Source organism: Salminus brasiliensis, chromosome 1 (genome assembly GCF_030463535.1).
Source record: "Salminus brasiliensis chromosome 1, fSalBra1.hap2, whole genome shotgun sequence".
NCBI lineage: Eukaryota > Metazoa > Chordata > Actinopteri > Characiformes > Bryconidae > Salminus > Salminus brasiliensis.
In genome coordinates, this window is record NC_132878.1 from 94699125 (window position 1) to 94721421 (window position 22297).

At 41.7% G+C, this 22297-nt stretch overlaps 1 protein-coding gene across 1 annotated transcript; it reads right to left on the bottom strand.

Moving 5' to 3' along the window:
• Window positions 1-6700: 6700 nt before the first annotated feature.
• LOC140537273 (free fatty acid receptor 2-like) lies at window positions 6701-14403 on the bottom strand. Its single transcript, XM_072659616.1, has 2 exons — window positions 14323-14403; window positions 6701-10672 (listed from the first exon to the last, which is right to left on the bottom strand). The coding sequence occupies exon 2, from the start codon at window positions 10645-10647 to the stop codon at window positions 9631-9633; it is 1017 nt and encodes a 338-aa protein (XP_072515717.1). The 5' UTR covers window positions 10648-10672; window positions 14323-14403; the 3' UTR covers window positions 6701-9630.
• Between the last annotated feature and the right edge of the window lie 7894 nt (window positions 14404-22297).

A 22297-nucleotide genomic window follows, 5' to 3' on the forward strand; every position in this document is an offset into this window, starting at 1 on the left:
GGCAGATCTCCAGCTCCAATATAACAGCTGACAGAGGCCTGTGCTGACCAACATCACACCATGAGTGATGTGGAGCAAAAGTGCCATCAACCATGCCATCAAAAGGCCAGTTGTGCTCTCTCTGACTTCGGCTGCTGATAGCAAGCAGCATGACCCGGGATTCGAACCAGCGATCCTCCATCCCCTATTACAAACATGGTTCTTCATGGAACCAACAGTGGTTCTTTAATGGCATCTCTTATAGAACCATTTGGAAAGTGAAACGATTCCACAGCCTTTACTAAAACCCCCTGAAACCCTGTTTAATGATTGTCTTTTAAAGAATGAAAATTCTCTCACCTTTACTACATAACCCTTGAAGAACCATTTATTAGGCTGTATATTACCAGTGCAAAAGGAACAGAAGCAGACCAAACATCCAGACGGACTGTTCAACCCTAAATTCCATCAACATGTGGACTTTGCAACGAGAGGAGCGAACGTGCTGGACCTTGTTTACACAAACATCCCCAGCGCGTACCGGGCGGAGCCCCGCCCCCACCTCGCGTTCTCGGACCACATGTCTGTGTGGCTGACTCCAGCTTACACACCTCTCATCAGACGCTCCAGACCAGTTCAGAAGCAGGTGAAAAGGAAAGCGAGAGCCAAATTGTCACGAACCATCCGAGAGGCAAAGTGCACACACGCCCAGCGAATCCACAGCCACTTCCTCCCCGTTGCCCTGAACGACTTTTATGCACGGTTTGAGGCACAGAACAACACGTTGGTGAGCAAGACCACACCCAAGCCAGATAAACAGGTGTTGTGTCTGACTGCAGTGGATGTGAGGAAAACTGCACAGAGTCAACCCACGGAAAGCTGCAGGACCAGACAACATCCCGGCAGAGTGCTCAGAGAGTGTGCAGACCAGTTGACAGATGTTCTCACGGACATCTTCAACGTCTCCCTGTGCAGCTCCACTGTCCCAACATGCCTCAAGACCACCACCATCGTCCCCGTGCCGAAGGTGTCCTGCCTCAATGACTACCGTCCCGTAGCTCTCACGCCCACCATCATGAAGTGCTTTGAGAGGCTAGTCATGAGGAACATCCAAGACCCAACTGCCCTCTTCATTGGACCCCCTGCAATTTGCATATTGTCCCAACCGCTCCACGGACGATGCCATCACCACCATCCTTCATCTCTCCCTTACCCACCTGGAGAAGAAGGACACCTACGTCAGAATGCTGTTCATAGACTTCAGTTCAACACCATCATCCCACAGAATCTCACCAGGAAGTTAAGCCTGCTGGGCCTCAACACCCCCCTCTGCAACTGGATCCTGGACTTCCTGACAGGGAGGCCCCAGTTAGTCCGATTCGGGGACAGTAGCCCCAGCACCATCACAATGAACACTGGGGCACCCCAGGGCAGTGTACTGAGTCCTCTGCTGTTCACCCTGCTCATGACTGTGTTGCAAAACACAGTTCTGACAGCATCATAAAGTTCGCCGATGATACAACTGTGCAGGGTCTCATCAGCAAAGGCGATGAGTCAGCATACAGAGAGGAGGTGCAGCAGCTGACAGACTGGTGTAGAGTCAACAACCTTCACTGGAATGTAGAGAAGACCAAGGAAATGGTTGTTGACTTCAGGAAAACAAGACAAGACCACTCTCCACTCAACATCAACGGCTCCTCTGTGGAGATTGTTAAGAGCATCAAGTTCCTTGGTGTCCACCTAGCGGAGAACCTCACCTGGTCCCTGAACACCAGCTCTACAGCCAAGAAAGCCCAGCAGCGTCTCTACTTCCTCCGGAAGCTAAGAAAGGCCCGTCTCCCTCCACCCATCCTCATAGAGAGCATCCTAAACAGCTGCATCACTGCCTGGTTTGGGACCTGCACAGCCTCTGACCGCAAGACCCTCCAACGCATTGTGAGGACAGCTGAGAGGATCATCGGAGTCTCTCTCCCCTCCGTTATGGACATTTACACTGCCCGCTGCATCCGCACAGCAACCAGCATTGTGGATGACTCCACCCACCCTTCACACAGACTGTTCTCCCTCCTGCCATCAGGAAGAAGGTACCACAGCATCCGGTCCAACACGACCAGACTCTGCAATAGCTTCTTCCCCCAAGCCATCAGACTTCTCAACTCAACTCAACTTCTGACCTGATGTCTTTTCTGCTACATGCACACTCTCTCTCTCCAACCATTTACCCCAGATAAAATGGGAAGCATTTTTTGCACTAATAACTTTACTACCTCACTGGACTCAATATTTATTACACACTACAGAATTTGCACACTACCCCCAATTATTTATTATTCTCTGTCTGTACTGTGTTGTGTTGTCTGTCCGCACTTGTTTGTATTGCACTTGTGTTTTGTATGCACTGTCTATGTTGCACCATGAGCCTGGAGGAACGTTGTTTCGTTTCACTGTGTACTCTGTATGTAGTTGAAATGACAATAAAACCCACATGACTTGACTTGACTTGAGAAGCCCCGTCTCCCTCCCCATTCTCCAAGATCATTGGCAAAAAAGTGTTCACCAGATTATTATTATCTAAAGCTCCAAGTTTACCTTGTCTCATTTGTGAGCGAGTCTCAGCACAGGAAGTGAGGGGACACATCAGAGAAAACTTCCATGCACAACGTCTTCTTGGACTTTCCCATTGTACTGTGGGTTGGTCAGTCTAACTGAGTGCTGTCAGTCAAACTCTTTTTCTGTGGCACAAAGAAGGTAAGAGAAGGTACCAGCTGTAGCCAATCATGATAACTACCGGAAAGTTAAGATAGTTGGTACATAGTTGGTGCAGCGTTCTTGGGGTTGAAGTCCTCATTTTGACTCCTCCAGAAGGCTTTTTTCCTTGTCCAGGTGGTTCAGCTGCACATTTAGTCAAGCTTGAAGCTTCAGTTTTGGAGCAGGGGCTTCATTTTTCCATGGTCATATTTACTCACTTGACTGTAGACAGTGACACTGCTGTTCCAGCGGCTTCCAGTTCACGGCTGACAACTGATCTTGGACTCTGTAATCATCCTCCTCAGATCTGCTCAGAGACTTTCTAGTTATACAGTGTGTCACTCAGTCCAATGAGTGCTCTCAGTCAAACTCTTTTTATGTGGTACAGAGAAGGTTCCAGATGTAGCCAATCATGATCACTGACAGGACGTCAAGAGCTCTTGGTCTTGGCAGGTTAAATGAAGTTGCTTCCGGCCACAGCTCTGCATCAGATAACTATATCTGATGTGAACAGGCCTGCTACAGCAGTGCAGTGCGGTTTCAGTTTCCAGGTTAAGCACTATGAAGACCCACTTCTACTGATGTATCTTGAAGATGGGGGACACATCTGAAAAACTGAAGTGTTTGCAGGTGGACATGTGAGGCTGTTTGAAACGTATCACTGAATATCACACCTGTGTTTCTAAGCCTCTACATCAGAAGCTATGTTAGCAATCTATTTTTGCTTTTAGCAGTGTTCATTTATTGTTACTACTGAAATCAAGGGTATTAAAAAGAGTTGATCCTGCTTTTGTTGGAGTAAATGTCTCTGCTGGCCAGGGAAGAAGGTTTTCTACTAGATTTTGGAGAAGCATTAATGTGAGGATTTGATTGCATTCAGTGACAAAAGCACTTAAATAGTTCATGATGTTGCATGATCACTACCCACCCTCATCATCCCCAACTGATTCCCAACTCATCCAACCCAAAAGTACTTCAAGGGACATCAAGGGACATGGTCAGTGGTTGATTATTCACTTGAGTTTTGTACACTCGCTGCCAGTAGTGGATGAAATGAAGCAGCAGTGTTGGTTATTTTTCGTTTTAAAGTTTTAAACCCGAAGTATTGATAGAACTTGCGTGTAAAGAGGACGGTCTCAGTTTAAATCAATTGATCACATTGGCCATCCAGCTAGATAATGGTTGGTTGGTGTGGCGCAACAGATAACACCACTACCTGCCACTGAGCTACCACACTATGTGGGAGACTGGGGTTCAATTCCCTGTCTGGGTGACTATGCTGTGCTACACCAATAAGAGTCCTTGGGCAAGACTCCTAACACTACACTGTCTCTGTAATAGGAGTAACCTTGCAAGTCGCTCTGGATAAGAGCGTCAGCCAAATGCCGTAAATGTAAATGTAGATAATTTATTACATCAACGCAGCAAGCCCAAGACCAAGAGAAACGTTAAAAATCGGCTGGCTGGAAAAACAGGCTGAGAGGAACCTTCATGCCGAGTGACATGACGGAACCCATGCAGTGTGACTCCTCCTTGTCGTATGAGAGACTGTCTTTGCTTATATTGTGGTAATATCAGCCACTATCTGCGAGAATGCATAGCCCAACCACAAATACATAATGCCCCACCCCCTGGACAGCACATGAAGCCATAGTATTCCCACAAAGGGATCGGTTTCTAAATCTTTCATGTTGCTAGTTGTTGTATATGTTCAATCCCGCTCTGTTGTCCTTCAGCCTTAATTGATTCCAGAGCTGAAGGAAATCTTATACACACATGTCTGATGGAGCAACTACACATGAAAATCGAAGAACTCAGGACCCCGTTGAGAGTGGCAGCACTAGGTGGAGGACCAGTTGCACTAGGGACCATCTCAAAAGTGACTCAATCATCAGGTCTACAAGTCTACAAGTGCATTACATCGAGAGACACTCTCCTTTCTTATTCTAGAACAACCCAAATTTGAAATGATCTTGGGTCATCTTTACCCTGGTTAGAGAAACACAATCCATCAATTTCTTTGTCTGATCCTGCCATCAGAATTGTCCACTTCTCCATCTTTGTCGGTAGGTTTTACATCAGTTGAATACCCTGATACTATTGTAGAAGTGCAAATCCCAGCTAAATACATAACAAAATTCGAGGTTTTTAGTAAGCAGAATGTCACCAAACTACCTCCACATCGAGAAAGTGACTGTGCTATTGATTTAGTAGACAATCCCATAGTAGATAGGTCCTCCATATTGTCTAGCTTTTTCTTCATCAAGAAAAAAGACGATGGCCTCCACCCATTTATAGATTACCAAGCCCTTAATCAAATCACCAAAAACTACCCATATCCTCTTATCTATTAGTTCCTGTAGCATTAGAACAGTTCAAGGGAGCCAGTTTTCTCATGAAATTAGATTTATGGAGTGCGTATAATTATAATTTGATTAGAATTAAGGAAGAAGATGACTGAAAGACTGCGTTTGTGACCACTAGGGTGCACTATGAATATTTAGTCATGCCATTCATTCTCTCGAAATCCCCCTCTGTTTTTCAAGCTTTTATCAATGAGGTTCTCAGAGACATGTTGGGTACGTTTGTCATAGCATATTTGGATGATATTCTAGGTTATTCACCGGATAGAGAAACACATAATAGACACATGCGTGCAATCTTACTATGCCTACTCGACAACAACTTATTTCTGAAAGGAGAAAATGTGAATTATGGTAAAACAGAATGATGGCATAGGAGATTGTGAGCTGTTGACAGTGAAATTAGCCCTAATGCCAAAACTGGCTGGAAGAAGCTTATCACTCTCTTGTTGTCTTAACTAATCACTGCTCTACAGGCTCGATGGTCCCTCTTTTTCTCACACTTCCATTTTAATTTTACTTATAGACCTGGTCCCAGAAATACTAAGGCCAATGCAATATCACATATTTATCAGGATGATCAAATGGAAAGTGAACCCAAGTTACGCATACTACCCCCAGAAGTGCCAGTATCCTGCATTAGGTGGGAAATAGATGAGGTTAATACCAAAGAATTAGAAAAAGTCGTTATCCCAACTCCCAACTGGTTTATAGGACCTAGGTACCCCTGCAGTTCCATACACAGCTCATTACATGGACATTTATTTTGGACTATGTTTTTCCCTTTATTCTTTTGGTCTGTTTGCACCATGTGATGTTTGTGCGTTTGTCTTTCATGTGTCTTTTGGAACTGACCTTGGCTTGTTTATCAGCCATGGATTGTGCTTATTCCAGTAAAGCCCTCTTTATATTTTACATCTGCGAGTGTCTGGCCCTGTTTGGCTCTTTACAGTTTATTAGTCTCTACATAAATTTTTTTATTAAAAAGAATTCTAATATTTGTCATGGTGTGTACGGCCAGACACCAAGGGATGAACACTCACAGAGATGGAAATCAAAACAAGACACTTTATTAACAAAACCAAATACAAAACAAAGAGATACGAGAAGTGAAGATGAAATCAAATCAGATGGCGAACAAAACAAACCTGGGACTGGGAGAAGCAGGGAGCCGAGCAAGAGAATAACAAGAGGAAATACAAAACTGAGGACAGAGCCGCGCTCTGTAAACAAACGGGTAGCTGGGGAACCAGCCGCTAGACCAGAAAGCAAGGCCAACCTAACCTGAACATGCAGAGTACTGCCTAGAATGTAGGTCGCCTTGGAACCTGAGCAGGAAGCGAACATACCTCGCTTGCCTCTCAAGTCGGACAGAGAATCTCTCCTAAACATGGACCACAGAACTAGAGCTAGCCTGCACACGCCAGTAATGCTTAAAGAATCCCAGAGCATCACAGAGATTCAAGTAGAGTCAATTCACGGCAGTGAACAAAGGGGATAACGCTCCTTAAGTACTCCCAGTCCCAGGTGAAACATATGAACAATGAACGAGCAATGAATTAACACAAATGAACATGAATCAACTCAATTGAACAGAAACGAACAGTAAATCCTTATATGGGCCTGTGGGCGGTGGTTCGGGATCGCCCCGGAGGAGGGCCTGACAATATTCATATGTCATATTACATCATACTCTATTAAATTAAAGAACAGAGTATCATGAGATGAGTTATTTTTTACTGTGATAGATATTTATTAAATGTTACATTACAAACAGGCATTTCACAATACACATATGTTTATATATTTTGATCATATGTGTATTTTTTATGTTCATGTTTTATAAAAATCCATTGACACGGCAGAGAATGAAGTGCAAAATGCAAAACACAGGCAAACATAATACAAAATGCCCTACTTTGCTATACAAAAACACCACTTCATTGAATTGTATTTATTTTTTATTGATTCATATCTTGTATAGTACAACTGTCTTATTAAGCAACAAAAAAACAAGCATACATATAAAATATATGGATAGAGGTCGGGCCCAGAGGGCATTCTTCAGGGCAGGACCAGCTGTAAGCTTTAAATAGTCAGTATTCTGACCACGATATGTATACAAAAATAGCACCATTTTTCCATTTGAGAAATGTGTATATATACAGAATATCACTCACACTGAACATATTCATAACTAAATGAATACATTCCCTGTACATTTACCATCTAAGCTGCTTTGTATATTCACATCTTAATGCTTATGTTCACTGAGCATGTGTTTATTATGCAAAATTAATTTAGTAAAAAAAATAATTGTATAAAAAATTAAGGTTTAGAGATAGAAATCTGGACCTGCCAGCAGGTCTGCAATTGATACGGGGTTAACTAAGACCTTTTATTTACACCCAAACAAGAATATTTTCATAGAAATAAGTCATCAATAAAATCTGTAAAGAATATTATAAACAGCTTATGAATAAACTAAACCTGCAGTGCACGTAGGGCAGATTCCCTAGATAAAACCACACGCCAGAGTTAAGAGGTAAAATCATGGCTCAGCTGCAAATGGTTTAGCAGTCTAATGCACTACCACTATGGCCAGGGGGTTGCCAGCTCAAAGAGTTTGAATACCGAGCCGTGCCACTTTGCCATCAACAGCTAGAGTCTAGGAGAGCACAATTGGCTGTGCTCTCTCCAGGTGGGTAGATGGCGCTCTCTTGCCTAATCATTCTTCAAGTGATGTTGGCCGACTCAATGTTGGCCTGTTATCTTGTGTGGTGGAGCTGGGACCATGGCGCTTTCCCCCAGTTTGAAAAGATGTGGTGGCTGGCTTTGCACGTATCAGAGGAGACGTGTTAAGTCCTTACCCTCATAGTGAGGGGAGCATTGCTAGTGCTGGGGGAGCTATGAACGGGTGGGATAATTGGCAGTACCAAATCGGGAGTAAAAATAAAAAAAATAAAATTGCTCAAAAAAGAGAAAAATCTCTTCTTGCTTATATTTTTCTTTCATTTAAAGTCATGTAAAAAAGAATCAGACACCCCATTAAAACCTTTTTTGAGCAAAAACAAACAAACAGACAAACAAAAAATAAACAGCAGGACAAGACTCACAGTTTCATCTTTACAAAGCACAGCTTTTAACAGGGTGTCCTAATTTTTTTTACATAAATGTCTGTTATCTTCCAGTGTTTGAAACATATCATCTAGCATCTGTGTTTATTAGTCTCTACATGTTTTCTTTTTATCCTAAAAACTTTCACTTTCATATGTTTAAATATATATTTAATAAGCCAAGATTCTAATGGGGTGTGCTATTTTTTTCACATGTCTGTGTAAACCAGGATTATCAGTGGCTTTGCCATCTATGTGAGATCTGGAACCAGTGGTCTTCTTTGCAAGTACTGTTAGAGGTTCGGAAACCACACCATCGTGAAAAAAATATTAATGTGAATGAGCCTGAAAAAAAAGTTGACCCTGTATATCACTGGCAAGCCTTCATGTACAGACACACACTGATTTACACTGATCCACCTATACAGTTAAAAGCACATTTTGATCTGTTTGGATTAAGCATCATTACAAACATCACAGCTGAAGCCGAGATGAACTTGAGAAGGCTTTCGGATCCTGTTGCTTGTTTGGTGCTGAATTGACCAAATGTACACTCTGGTTCTCTGAGCAATGCCATAGAAAAAGCATATTTGGTTCCATAAAGAACATAATTTAACATAAAGAAAATAATTTTACAAATTTAAACGTTTTTTACACTTACACATCTCTATTACAGACATAGTTATTTAAGGAACCAAGAGTGGTTCTTCTATAGCAGCACTCAAAGCCAAAACCATTTCAAGCTACTTTTTTTATTGAGCATATCTCTGTTTCTTTTAATAGAATTTGTTGATCTGATTGAGGTTTTTAGCCCATTTGGAGACTCAAACAGGCGCTACACTCTGGTCATTAATATTAATGAGCTTGTTAATATGTCAATTTTGATTGGCCTTTACTAAGATCACTTGTACAATTACACCCCCGTAACTTCATGGATAAAACCACCCATGTTGCCTGACGTAGCGCTGTTGCCATTGCCGTTGCTGTTGCACTTGTACATGAGTTCTGGGTCTATGTGAAAGCTCTAAAATAACGCCCGCCAACACTGATAGCGAGCTTTTCATCCCGTTCTGTGGTACATGACCATGAAATACCATTTGAGCAGAATACAAGAGTCCACTTCTGAATCGCTACTCCGAGTTCATTGAATAGAGAGCACTTCCCCTCTATCAAGCTCTAAGGGCAGCCAGTAGCACAGCCAATGACATGCAAACAAGTGGCAGATCTTGACCTGTTCTTTATGGGCAGTGACACCATCAAGGGAATGCATCTGAAGAATATCAAAACTCTATTGGCCATGTCTGTGGACAGTGGACAAGGATTGGCTATACTGCTCTAATGGTCCTCCAGTCTCTGCAAGATTCCTTCAAGTGTTCCAAAATGCTGGTAAAGACATTCACGGTGATGGTCCACTGTCCAAACGTCTACACCTGCCTCATTCTCGTTTTGGATGTAGATTCTAGTGAGTACTCATTGGAGCTTTGCGTGGTCTCATCGGCCATGGAGCAGCTTAACTGGGCACAGCTGCAATCTTTGCAGCAGCAGGACAGATGCAGCTTTTGGAAGAGTCCTTGCATACAGTGTTTGAATGTTCCTCGGAGCGCCGAAGACGAGAAGTAGAAGATGAAGGGGTCCAGACAGGCGTTGAAGGTGCTGGTGAGCAGTGCGTACACTCTCCAGCTTGGACTGTACCATCCGATGTAACCCACCACATGGGACACATTGTAGGGCATGAAGCAGATGATGAAGACAAGGAGGGTGCCAAGGGCGAGCCCAATTGCCCTGAACCGCCTTTTGGGATTGATGTTGGGGAGTCGAGAGAGGATGAGGATGAAGTTAATGTAGCAGAAGCAGCAGATGATGAAAGGGATGCAGAACAGTACGAAGAACAGCTCCAGGCGGACAGGCATGAGGACCTTCAGCTGTTCATGGCTGAAATCCTCATAGCAGGTGTTTCTCAAGGACGGATCGAGGACGGTGTTGTTACTGTGGTCGTAGTACTGCATGATGTAGACAATGCTGCAGTGGGCCATGGAAATCACCCAGAATATCACACTGGCTATCACAGCATTGCGGGGACGCCTCTTGAGCTTGTACTTGATGGGGAAGGCCACTCCGAGGTAGCGCTCTACGCTGATAGCCGTCAAGAGGAAGGTGCTGTTGTAGATGGTGGTGTAGAAGATGAATCCTGAAAGTGGGCAGAGGAAGTAGCTCATGGTCCATTTCATGTCAGACGCCTCTTTCATCCGGAAGGGGAGGAAGAAGAGGAAGACCAGGTCTGAGATGGTGAGGCTAAGCAAGAGCACATCGATTGGCGCAGGGTTCTGCTTCACCTTTCGGACAAAGGTGTAGAGGGCCAGGAGGTTGGCAGGAAGACCCGTAATTAGCGTGATGCTGTATACCGCCAGGACCAGGTCACTCAGTTGTCTTGTCCACTGCATGGTGCCGTTGTAGGTCAACAGAAATCTGTAGAAGAGAAGCAGATCAGAGTCAGATGTCTTGATAGTAAGTCTGATATTTGATTGAGCTTCCCAAGCTACCATAGTAGTCTTCAACCCTGCTCCTGAAGAGCCTGCAGACTTTGAATCCAACCCCAGTGCAACCCTAATTCATGTAAAGGTAGGTCTCCAGAAGCAGGGTTGGAGACCACTGTGGTACACCAACCCCAAGCTAAGATTTTGTGTAGTTTGCTGGAGAACCTTGGGTTGACCAGTGGTTTGATCCTGTAAACCCAACACCTGCCAACCCAAGGTTCTCCAGCAATACCATAGTTTTATACCATATACCAATACCATACTACCATAGTGGTATTACCATATAACATATCCGATACCATAGTGGTAATATGGCATTACCATTAATTACCATTACCATTAATAGCATAGTTTTTAAACCATCCACTGGGGCACACCAACCCAACGTTTTTCAGCAAACTGCCACAAGTCCAAGCATTGGGTTGGTGGACCTTCTCCTGGAGATCTACATTTTTACAGACAGTTGTCCCCTTTTGATTTTTAATTGAAATCTGCATGATGGTTTTCCTAACCCCCCCCTTAATTGACAGCAAAATCCCAGGCTGCTTTAGTTGCCAGTCCAGTGCCAAAGTAGATCCACCTTCAATATCAGGTCTGCTGCCAACTCATGCCAGCACATGCGAAAAAAGTACAATAGAGGGTTGACAAACAATATGAGTAAAGTCAGCCGTACAGTTTACAGCGTAGTGACCTTGTTATGCTGCTTATCACAGTTGCCTAAAAATGCTAACACTATATTTTCAGTGTAACAGTTGGTTGTAGTGGTGGATGTTGCATAGTGGGTAGAAATACTGCATTCCCTTTGACAGACTAGTGTTTGGCAAGCCCATCATACTGCACCAATAAGAGTCCTTGGGCAAGACTTCAAACCCTACATTCTCAAGCCCCAAATGCTGTAAATGTTAATATAAAGCCTAAAACAGAAGATCTGACTCACATTCGGACTGATTTGGCAATTTTGCAAAGCTAGGATATGTATCTGAAGTCAGGAAATGAAGCTGAACTTAAGAAACCTTATTTTGCAGAAGCTGCTGACCCCAATTCAGTGCTAACTAAAGTCGTCATGGTGACTAAACCGATTTGAGTTAGAAGATTTCTGGAATACCGGCCCGGGAGTAAGAATCTGACCGGCAGCATTAGACTGTTGATGTCTGCTTGGTGAAAAGTCGGGGCAGTGTGCTCGGAGACCTTCCACTTTCAATCCCTGTAAGCTTGTAGTTTATGCTAACTCAGACCGCACACAAAAAATGAGCAGTCTTTTAGCGAGATGCTAGCTGAGAACTAATTCTTTTGGGTTCACATTTTAAGGGCAATCCTCAGAGTAGAGCATTGACTAGCATGATAGCTTCCAGTGGTTTATATTGTGAATCGTGTGTTAATGGCAGTATAAACCTGCTGTGATTTTAAAGAGCGAGGTTGTTCCAAACCTGGATAATGCGCCCCCTAGAGGTTATAAATTCAGTACTACAGACTCCACAACTCTGTAGCCACAGTTGATGATGAAACAGTGAGGATCGGACTACAAAAACATTCATTCCATGCCCGTTATCTCCAGCCAAAACTGTGCAGGAATGAGCCTGTTTGCTCAAAACAGAGGGAACGGCTCACATAGCGAACGAGAGCCAATTAGCGCTAGCCCTCCAGCTCAGGAAATGTGCGTATTAAAAAGAAGAATCTCTCCTAACTCCAAAGAGGCTCGCTATTAACCACAGACAAGAGAGCGCCTATCAGCAGGAAAGGCAACTGGTTGTCGGCTCTTTCCAGAGTGAAGTTTGTAAAAAGCCTCTGTTAATCCCTCTTCTAATACCCTGTGTCTATATAAGCCCTTTGACTCTCTTTATGTGCAGTGGAGAAATAACATTATTTCCACATCACAGTGATGGCTTTGTGATGACTGAGCCTAATACATAGTTGGATGATGCAGCGTTATCATGGTGGTTTGTGGTATAATAGACCACACCAGCACCTCTGAGGACTGAGCATACAAGCCGTACTGAATAGCCTGTCTGCAGCCGTGACCAGTCTGTCGTGATCGGTGCTTGTGTGGCCAGTGTTTGTCTAATTAACTGCTTAACACTGCAAGGCTTATCACACACTAAGGTGTATTACTCAGTAACTACAGGGACTTCTGTACAAACTGGTGGGGCCATTCTTTGGTAATAGAAGCTTGCAGTAACACTCTAGGCCCGCCGGCTTTGCAGTGTTAAGCAGTTAATTAGACAAACACTGACCTATGCCTTGCCGGCAGGCCTAAAGTGTTACTGCAAGCTAATTTATTAAACGATTCAATGATTCTGCCATCAAGAAAAGGTTGAATATCCAACCCGAATTCTGCCAGAAGCTTGATTACAGCTACCAAAAGTGTCTGGTCCAAATTTAAGGTGTGCTCTATATACATTTTTGATCCTGTGGCAATTTATAAAATGTTTTCTATTAAAAATGTGTGTTTTCACTTAAGACAAGCCGACCATATTCACCATTACATGGAATTTGGCCTCCACCTTCCCATTCCGCCACCCCGAATGTACTAATTATGAGGGTTATTTTATTTGACTGAGCACTACACCCAAAAAATACATCAGACTGATATAGAGTAACATTAAGATACCCCATAAAAGCAGTAAGGGCTTCCTCCTTGCACATCCTCTGTGTTAATCAGGCTTGTTTGGCTACTTTCTAATGCAATACTTAAACTGTGGCAAGAGCTACCTGCTACCGTGATGACATTTGACACTGCTGGACACTTCTTTACTCATCTTGTGGTCATCTGAACATGTTGGCAGTTCTTCGCGGACAGATGTAGGGCTGATTTCGAACTGTTCTGAGATATTTTTAGAACCCCTTCCCAGACTCACTCTCAGCTCTCTGGATCTGGCCATGAGGATGATCTTCTTCACCAATCATGTCAACCATCAAGAGCTGACCAGACTAAATGTCTGAGGTTTAAAGACAGACTCCTCCAGAACCCTCCATGTTCTGATCATCTGCAGCTGATTCTAATTTTTCACATTTCAATAGTAATAAATGTGGGGGGTTTAAACCTTTTCCTCAAACTGAATCTCTATGAATGACATTTAACAGGTTATTTTTAAAGATTTTTCTTCAGTTTTATGTTTTACAAGACTGTTGTATTGTCCACATCAAATGATGAAATCTACAGAAAATCATTCATATGCAACATACTAGATATTCAGATGCTAATGTAGGCCTCCTCAGACACCAAACCAGCCATCTTCATCAGAATTCCCCTCATTCCACTGCGTCCTCTCGGATCACACGTCCAAGTGGGCATTAAAGCCCACGTCCAGTTACTGATCTTAAGCAGGGAGCGGCATAATGCATGTTTTTGGGCCGAGGTGCTGAGTTATTTTCATGCTAAAGACCACCTACACAAGTCCAGAGACATGAAAGAGAGGGTTTCCCGTTCTCCCGCTTTACAGGACATGAGTTTTAAAGAGTGCAGTGAAGCTTCAGGGCGTCTGTATTCTGTATTTGCTGTTCTGCTTCGAAAGGGAAAGAGTGAACAGCCCTTAACGCCGAGCACAAAGACAGCAAGTCTGAAATGTGAAAGCAAACACTTACCTGCGCTGGTCTGTGTGGAGAACCCAGGCTCAGATCTGACTAATGTGCTCAGGCTCTCGTGCAGCAGTTTATATAGTGATGTAGCAATGAGTGTATTTCAGCAGTGACATGTCAGAAAGAAGAAACACTCACTTCCTCTTTAGCATTTATTTATTTATTTCCTTCACTTTCTCAACACTAACCATGTAGTGACCAAACAAGCAATTGATACACTCAGACACACACTGCTGATACTGATCTTTGTTTGCCAGCCCTCCTTGGATTAAGTACAGTTTATTAGGAGGTGTAACCTTGAAGAACTCGACCCAAACTCAACCAGTTTCCTCAGCTGAGAGGAAACTTGTTCAGAAGGTCAGGAACAACCCAAGAACCACCGAGCCTGCCATTAACTCCAAGCTGCTGGACCACCAGTATCACTGTGTACATTCATGCACTATGTACAGTGAAATGTGTCCTCTGCATTTGACCCATCTGTAGTGGCACACACACACACACACACACACACACACACACACACACTAGTGAACTAGGGGCAGTGAGCACACACACAGCCAACCCCAGAGCCTCAGCCCCAGCCAACTCCAGCATCCGGGGAGCAGAGAGGGTGAAGGGTCTTGCTTAAGGGGGCTTAACAGTGGCAGCTTGCCGAGCCTGGGTATCGAACCCACAACCCTGTCATCAATAGTCCAGAGCTCTAACCACTGAACCACCACTGCCAGATTGAAGAATTAGAAGAGACTTGATTACTGCAGCTCTCTTCAATGCTCCTAAATTCAGCCATGTTCATCTCCTCCTCTGCTGCGTTCTCTCTTCACCGGCTTCCTGTAGCTGCTGCCCAGGTCATCAGATTCAAACCCCTGACTCTGGTCTACAAAGCCAAGACTGGACCAGCCAGCCCCTCCGTACTTGATGGCGATGGTCAGAAGCCGAAGTACGGCTTGGCTCGACCCGCCATCCTTTAAGAACCACGGAAGACGAGCGTCCAGATTTTTTTTTTGTCCTGCACTGAAGTGGTGGAACGAACTTCCCCTGAGTGTCCAAACAGCAGAGTCCAACACTCACTGTCCTCAAACCCAGACTGAAGACCCTCCTCCTCTTCTGAGAGTACTTGGGCGAATAGTAGAGTATTATGGTCTCCATACTGACTTGTGTTTAGTAGAGTCTAAGATTAGAGGAGCTTTGAATTATTAGTCTATTCAGACTAGCTGAGGTTTCTCTTGAGTAAATAGTGAAGCATTTTTGTAAGTCGCTCTGGAGAACAGCGTCTGTTAAATGCCTTAAATGTAGATGTTGATGTAAATCCCAGTACTGCCATGGCATTCCCGCCCATCCACTGTTGGAAATGTAACTACTATATGAGGATATTTAGCCATTGCAATCTGCCAACTGCAAAAAACCCTTCGCTTGTTTATATCCCCTGGCAGATAAACACAGAGCAAGTCACTCCTGGATACATCATTTAATGATGAAAGATTAATTACCCACATTAAAACAACAAAGGCTCAGAATTATTACAGTTTGATCACAGTGACTTGAAGCATCTGGAGAACACACATAAACTAAAGTGTGCTGTTTAGTTGCTGAGTTAGAAAGAAACGTTAGAAATGTGACAGTTTTGCACTGCTAAGAAGGATGGCAGGTCAGTCATCCCCCAATTTCCCCTGTTTCTCTTTGTGAGAGCCTGTACACGGGTTTCCACAGCTGAAACACCCTCTGCATTCAAAGTCATGTCTTTACTGTATCCAGAAATCCCCCAAATAATGCCTAATGTCTGAGAGCATGGAGTCCTTATATTCCCAGATTCCCATGCTTTCACGCAGTGTGTTTAATTAACTTCTAGCACATTTTTAACTTCTAGCAACTTATTCAATTATATTTAATGGGTAGAATTAATTAGACTTCCCTTACCAACATATTTGATCAAATATTTAATAATAACAGATTTGATAATAATATATATTTTAGTATAAACCTATGCAGTGTAAAAGTATATTTTAGTAAGTAAAATATGGAGTCCTTATATTCCCAGACATGTTTTCGCACAGTGTGTTTAATTAACTTATAGCACATTCTAGCAATTTCTATTTTTTTTAACTTCATTTCAATACATTTTCATTTAATAAAGCATTTTAAATGTATTTAACCTAGTAAACACGTTTTAAAGTATGTACATTTTTAAAAGAAAAAACATGAACAAGTTAAATTATCTGCATTATTTATTGAAAGAAGTTTTGCTGCTGATCTGTCAAAAAAATTACATTTCACCTGTAAAAATTGTTAAGTGAAACTAAATTATCTGCATAATTTATTTAAACAAGTGAAATTATCTGCATTATTGGTTGAAACAAGTTTTGTCTAACTGCTGATCGGTTATTAACTTAATAAAAAAAATATTTTCTGCAAAATCAAGTAATCAATCAACCCCTGTTAATTGTTAAAAAGTGTTAATTGATTTTTTTTAGTTTATTATATATTATATTATTATAAACTACTTGTGTTATTTCCTAAAACAAACTAAATTTGATGTACTATTTCTTAAAAAAGGAAAAATTATATGTCAACAGATAAGACATTTGTTCTAGAGACTGAATTAAATTGATTAACTAATATTCTTACTACAGCGTCATAATTAGAATTATTAGATATTAAGCCTAGAATTAAGATGATTATCCTTTCAAGGATATTACTGTAGGGTGTGTGATGTATGCAAGATCCTCAGATACTCTCTAACTCAAAACTGTTGCATTTAGGGACTTTCCTTTTCAGAAGGAGCTTCTGTTTTCCAGTTTTGATCATTTCAACACTTCTAGAGCCAAAGCTGGTCTGTTTTAAACCTGTGGTTATAAAAACCAATAGCATGAAACAATGGTCAGCTTTTTGTGACCATTCTTTCGAAATGGTATATATCAGCAATTTGTCTTTGTAGTGAAACTCTTGGTTGTACTATGTGGTGCAATAAGCAAAATGGAAACACTTGTGCAATTCTGGATGCCATATAGTCCCTCTTATTTCAACAGGCACACTGCAAGAATGAGGTACCAATCAATATACTGTTCTTTTGGAGAGTCCAGTAAGTTGTCTTGTAACTTATTTTAGTTTTTTCTGACCTTTGAAGTCATCTCTAGGCTTTTTTATTCCATATATCTAGTGAAAGTGTTTTATTCAGGAAATAATGCTTTAAAACATTAGCCTGAAACCATGAAAAAACACATTTTCACTAAATAAAATTGTTTAAAAAACATTATATTATATTGTATATTACTATTACAAAAGCCAAAATAGTGTATTTAATGGGTAGAATTAATAAGACTTCCCTTACCAACATATTTGATAATATATTTGATATGAACAGATTTGATAATAATATATATTTTACAATTATCTGATTTTTCATTCAAGTTATTGTTTTTTTTTAAAGAAACGTATTTAAATAAGTAGTATCTTATTTGAAGTAAAAAAATAAGTACATTTCATACTGAATTTTAACATTTTTGTATTTTTTACCAGACACTTTTTTCATAGTTTTCCAGAAGTAAAATATTAAACTTTTATTTAAAAAATATTGTGTCTAATATATTTTTTAGCATCTAGTCTAAGGTTGCCCACATAATCAGTCATATCATTTAAACCACCTGTCTAATATTGTGTAATATCATGCCCCCAAAACAGCATTGATTCATTAAGGCATGGAACCCACAAGACCTCTATTGTGGTATCTGGCACCAAGACGTTAGCAGCAGATTCTGTAATCTGCAAGTCCTGTAAGTTGTGAGGTGGGGCCTCCATTAACATCAGTGAGCCCTAGGTACCCATGACCCCATCTCTTGACAGGTGCCCTTGGAATCAGATAATCAGTATTATTCACTTGACCTGGCAGTGGTTTTAATGTTATGGCTGATAGCTGAAGGTATACTCATTCACTGAAAGCAAATTAATGAACACTGTTGATCCATATTTGTCGTGGTTTCCAACGCTTCAAATTGAGGAACTTTCTGCGGATCTCTGGGCCTCAATATTCACTGACGAGTTGTAAAGCATGTTGCAAAACTTCTACAAGTGTTTCTGAGTCTAATTTTGAGAACATGCGAGTACTGACTCAGCATTCTGCTCAGCTTTCATTCTGTATTCAGGTTCAGGCCTGAATTTGGAAAACCAGTTTCAAGGACATCATCTGTGTCCTCAAATATACTTCTCTTCATTTAATACACAATGAGAACAAAAGCCATTAGAACTATCTATAAAACCCAGAGGCAAAATATAAGAATGTCTTCCAGAATAACCGATGAATGGAAGTGACAAATAGTGTCAGAATGAAGTTCTGATATCCAGCATGAAGTTCTAAAAACATTAATATCCAGAGTGAAGTTCTAATAACATTAATATCCAGTATGAAGCTATAATAACATTAATATCCAGTATGAAGCTCTAATAACATTAATATCCAGAATGAAGTTCTAATAACATTAATATCCAGTATGAAGTTCTAATAACATTAATATCTAGTATGAAGTTCTAATAACATTACTATCCAGAGTGAAGTTCTAATAACATTATATCTAGTATGAAGTTCTAATAACATTAATATCCAGAGTGAAGTTCTAATAACATTAATATCCAGAGTGAAGCTCTAATAACATTAATATCCAGTATGAAACTCTAATAGCATTAATTATCCAGTATAAAGCTCTAATAACATTAATATCCAGAGTGAAGTTCTAATAACATTAATATCCAGTATGAAGCTCTAATAACATTAATATCCTGTATGAAGTTCTAATAACATTAATATCCAGTATGAAACTCTAATAACATTAATATCCAGTATGAAGCTCTAATAACATTAATATTCAGTATGAAGCTCTAATAACATTAATATCCAGAATGAAGCTCTGATAGCATTAATATCCAGTATGAAGCTCTAATAGCATTAATATCCAGTATGAAACTCTAATAACATTAATATCCATTATGAAGCTCTAATAACATTAATATCTATAATGAAGTTCTAATAACATTAATGTCCAGTATGGAGCTCTAATAACATTAATATCCAGTATGAAGTTCTAATAACATTAATATCCAGTATGAAGCTCTTATAGCATTAATATCCAGTATGAAACTCTAATAGCATTAATATCTATAATGAAGTTCTAATAACATTAATGTCCAGTATGGAGCTCTAATAAAATTAATATCCAGTATGAAGCTTTATTAACATTAATATCCAGTATGAAGTTATATTATTATTATTAATATCCAGAGTGAAGTTCTAATAACATTTATCTCCAGTATAAAGTTCTAAGATTATTACTAATATCCAGAGAGAAGCTCTAATAACATTAATATCAAGTATGAAGTTCTAATAACATTAATATCCAGTATGAAGTTCTAATATCATTAATATCCAGAATGAAGCTCTAATATCATTAATATCCAGAATGAAGCTCTAATAACATTAATAGATAAATGCACTCTTAACCAATAAGTTCCAAAGACAGCAGAAGAAATCAGCAGCTGAACTGCAGGTACGTCAGGTTTTAGACGTGATGGCGATGAAAAATGCCAAATAAGAACAAACTGGACCAGGAAAGAGGAACAGCGGTGGCAAGTCAAGTCTCACCACAAGGCATGGGCCGACTTTTACCAGGACAGTTGCTAAACATTTCAAAACGCAAACGTTACCACAGAATGAACTCACACTTCTATGACGTGCCTCAATGAACGTCTGTGCCATCAGCTTAGCACAGTCTGGAGACAGTCGTTTGTAATGGACATGGTGAACTGAACTGATCACTGTCATTTTCGATAAGTCAGGCTCAGAGAAGCCAAGGGATGCTTTCAAAGCACAATGTATTTCGCAATCTACTGATCATGGAGAGGGATAGCATGGACAGCAATCTAGTGGTGCTCTGATGTATTGCATGGAGGAATATCAACCTGGGAGTGTGAGGACATTACAGAAGAAGATTTCTATTGGTCCATTCCTTATAAAATCCTCACACAATATTAAGAACAACTGCCTCACTGATTCACATTATGGGCCCTATCTTCCACCCCGCCAATAGTCTATTATCTCTCCTTTCTCCTGCGTGGTTTAAACAGCAGCGCTGCTTCTGAATATATCTACACTGATGGGCGCGGTGGCCCCGAAATAAGGGGTGTTCAGGTCAGTTTCGGGTGTATTGCTGTGTATCTTGCTGACGGAAAACACAGGAGGAGCTTCACTGACTGAAAAGTCTAGACAGACGTTCTTCAGCAGTCAGACGTTCGTTGCTATCTTGGCAGTGAATTGTCAACACAGGCACGTGCAGCCCGACGCTTTACACCCGCCCCCCTCCCCCCCACGTTTACACCACTGAAACAGCAACCCGCCAAGGTCAGTCTGACCGCACCTGGCTCTTAAAGGGATGGCGAGCGACACGCTGATTGGTTTATTACTGCACGATGCGCCCAAAAAAAATCACACCCATGATTCATTAGGAGACTCAGTAAATGACTTTTGAGAGTTTCGAGCCGAGCAAGGTGAACTTTTCCCGTCGTTATGACAGCTAAGACACACTGACACGCCCTAAATCAAGCTGTGCCATGCACGGTTCCCAGCTCGCCTAAAGTTTGCTAAAAGAGGGCCCTATATCTAAACACTGGCCTCTGCTGACCGATGCAACAGAGCCAGGTAAGAGGCGTGTGTCAGCCTTCACCCTGTTGGTAGCATTGCATGTGATGGGGGAGATTATGTATGGGTCGGGTAATGGCTGATCCAAATTTGGCAGGAAATGGTGAAACAATTAGGGAAACTGTCGTATCATTTGCATATAATTTGACAACACTGCCATCTAGTGGTCAGGATTTAATCACAACACTAAATGAACCACTGTCTGCCACCAATCTTTACATCTAAACTATTCATTAATAATCAATACTGTGTGTTTGAAAATCGATACATCCCGTCCTTTCTGTAGCTCCAGCATCCTCCCCCTCTATCGGTAACCCGTCCGACCCGTCATCTCTGCTGAGTAGCTGCAAGGCTGTGAAGGCCCCGCTGTGTCTGCCTCCCAGTGTACGCAGCTCAGGAGTAAAGAAACACACAAAGCCTGCACTGCAACCTCGCTCAGCAAGTGTCTGGAGGTGAGCGGAACTCGCGGTACCCTCGTCAAGTCGTGGCTAAACGTGCCTCGTGTTTAATCAGCAGCAGTGGCAATCTTCACTGCCTCCACCCTGACATTTTAGCTGATACAGTCAGTGGTCTGCGCTGATAGATGGATCTATGTGATAATTAGATCGCCCTGTTCTCGATCTCAAGCTGTAATTACCCAGAAATCCAGAGAGGCCGTGAGCGGCGTCAACAAGCAAAGGGGCTGTTTATCAACACAGATCTGACGGGTGCTCCCTCGCACATCACCAAGACCGCCTGTGTTTTACCTGCTGACTCTGGGTCTAACAACCTGTCGGCAACAGCGGGCTTGTTATATATGAGTGTGTGTGTATCCCATACACTGCTAAGAAAAAAATACTGTAAATGTACAGTAACTTGCCAAGTAGCAACCATTTATTTATTTATTAATAATTATGGCATTCCAGAAAGAAGCACTGTTGTAAGCTAATTTAGCTAATTTAGTTTAGCTAAGTTATGGCACCGCATTACGTAGTTCTCTAAGTGGGCATAGTCCTGCCCACTTCACCAGAGTTACACAGTTAGCATGCCGTGTGTGTATGGAGGAGTCCATCCATCTGGAGCTGAGAAGTCTGATGGCTTGGGGGAAAAAGCTGTTGCAGAGTCTTGTCGCGTTGGACCGGATGCTGCATTACCTTCTTCCTGATGGCAGGAGGAGAAACAGTTTGTGAGAAGGGTGGGTGGAGTCATCTACAATGCTGGTTGCTTTGCAGATGCAGTGGGCAGTGTAAATGTCCATGACGGATGGGAGAAAGACTCTGATGATCCTCTCAGCCGCCCTCACTATTCGCTGGAGGGTAGGGT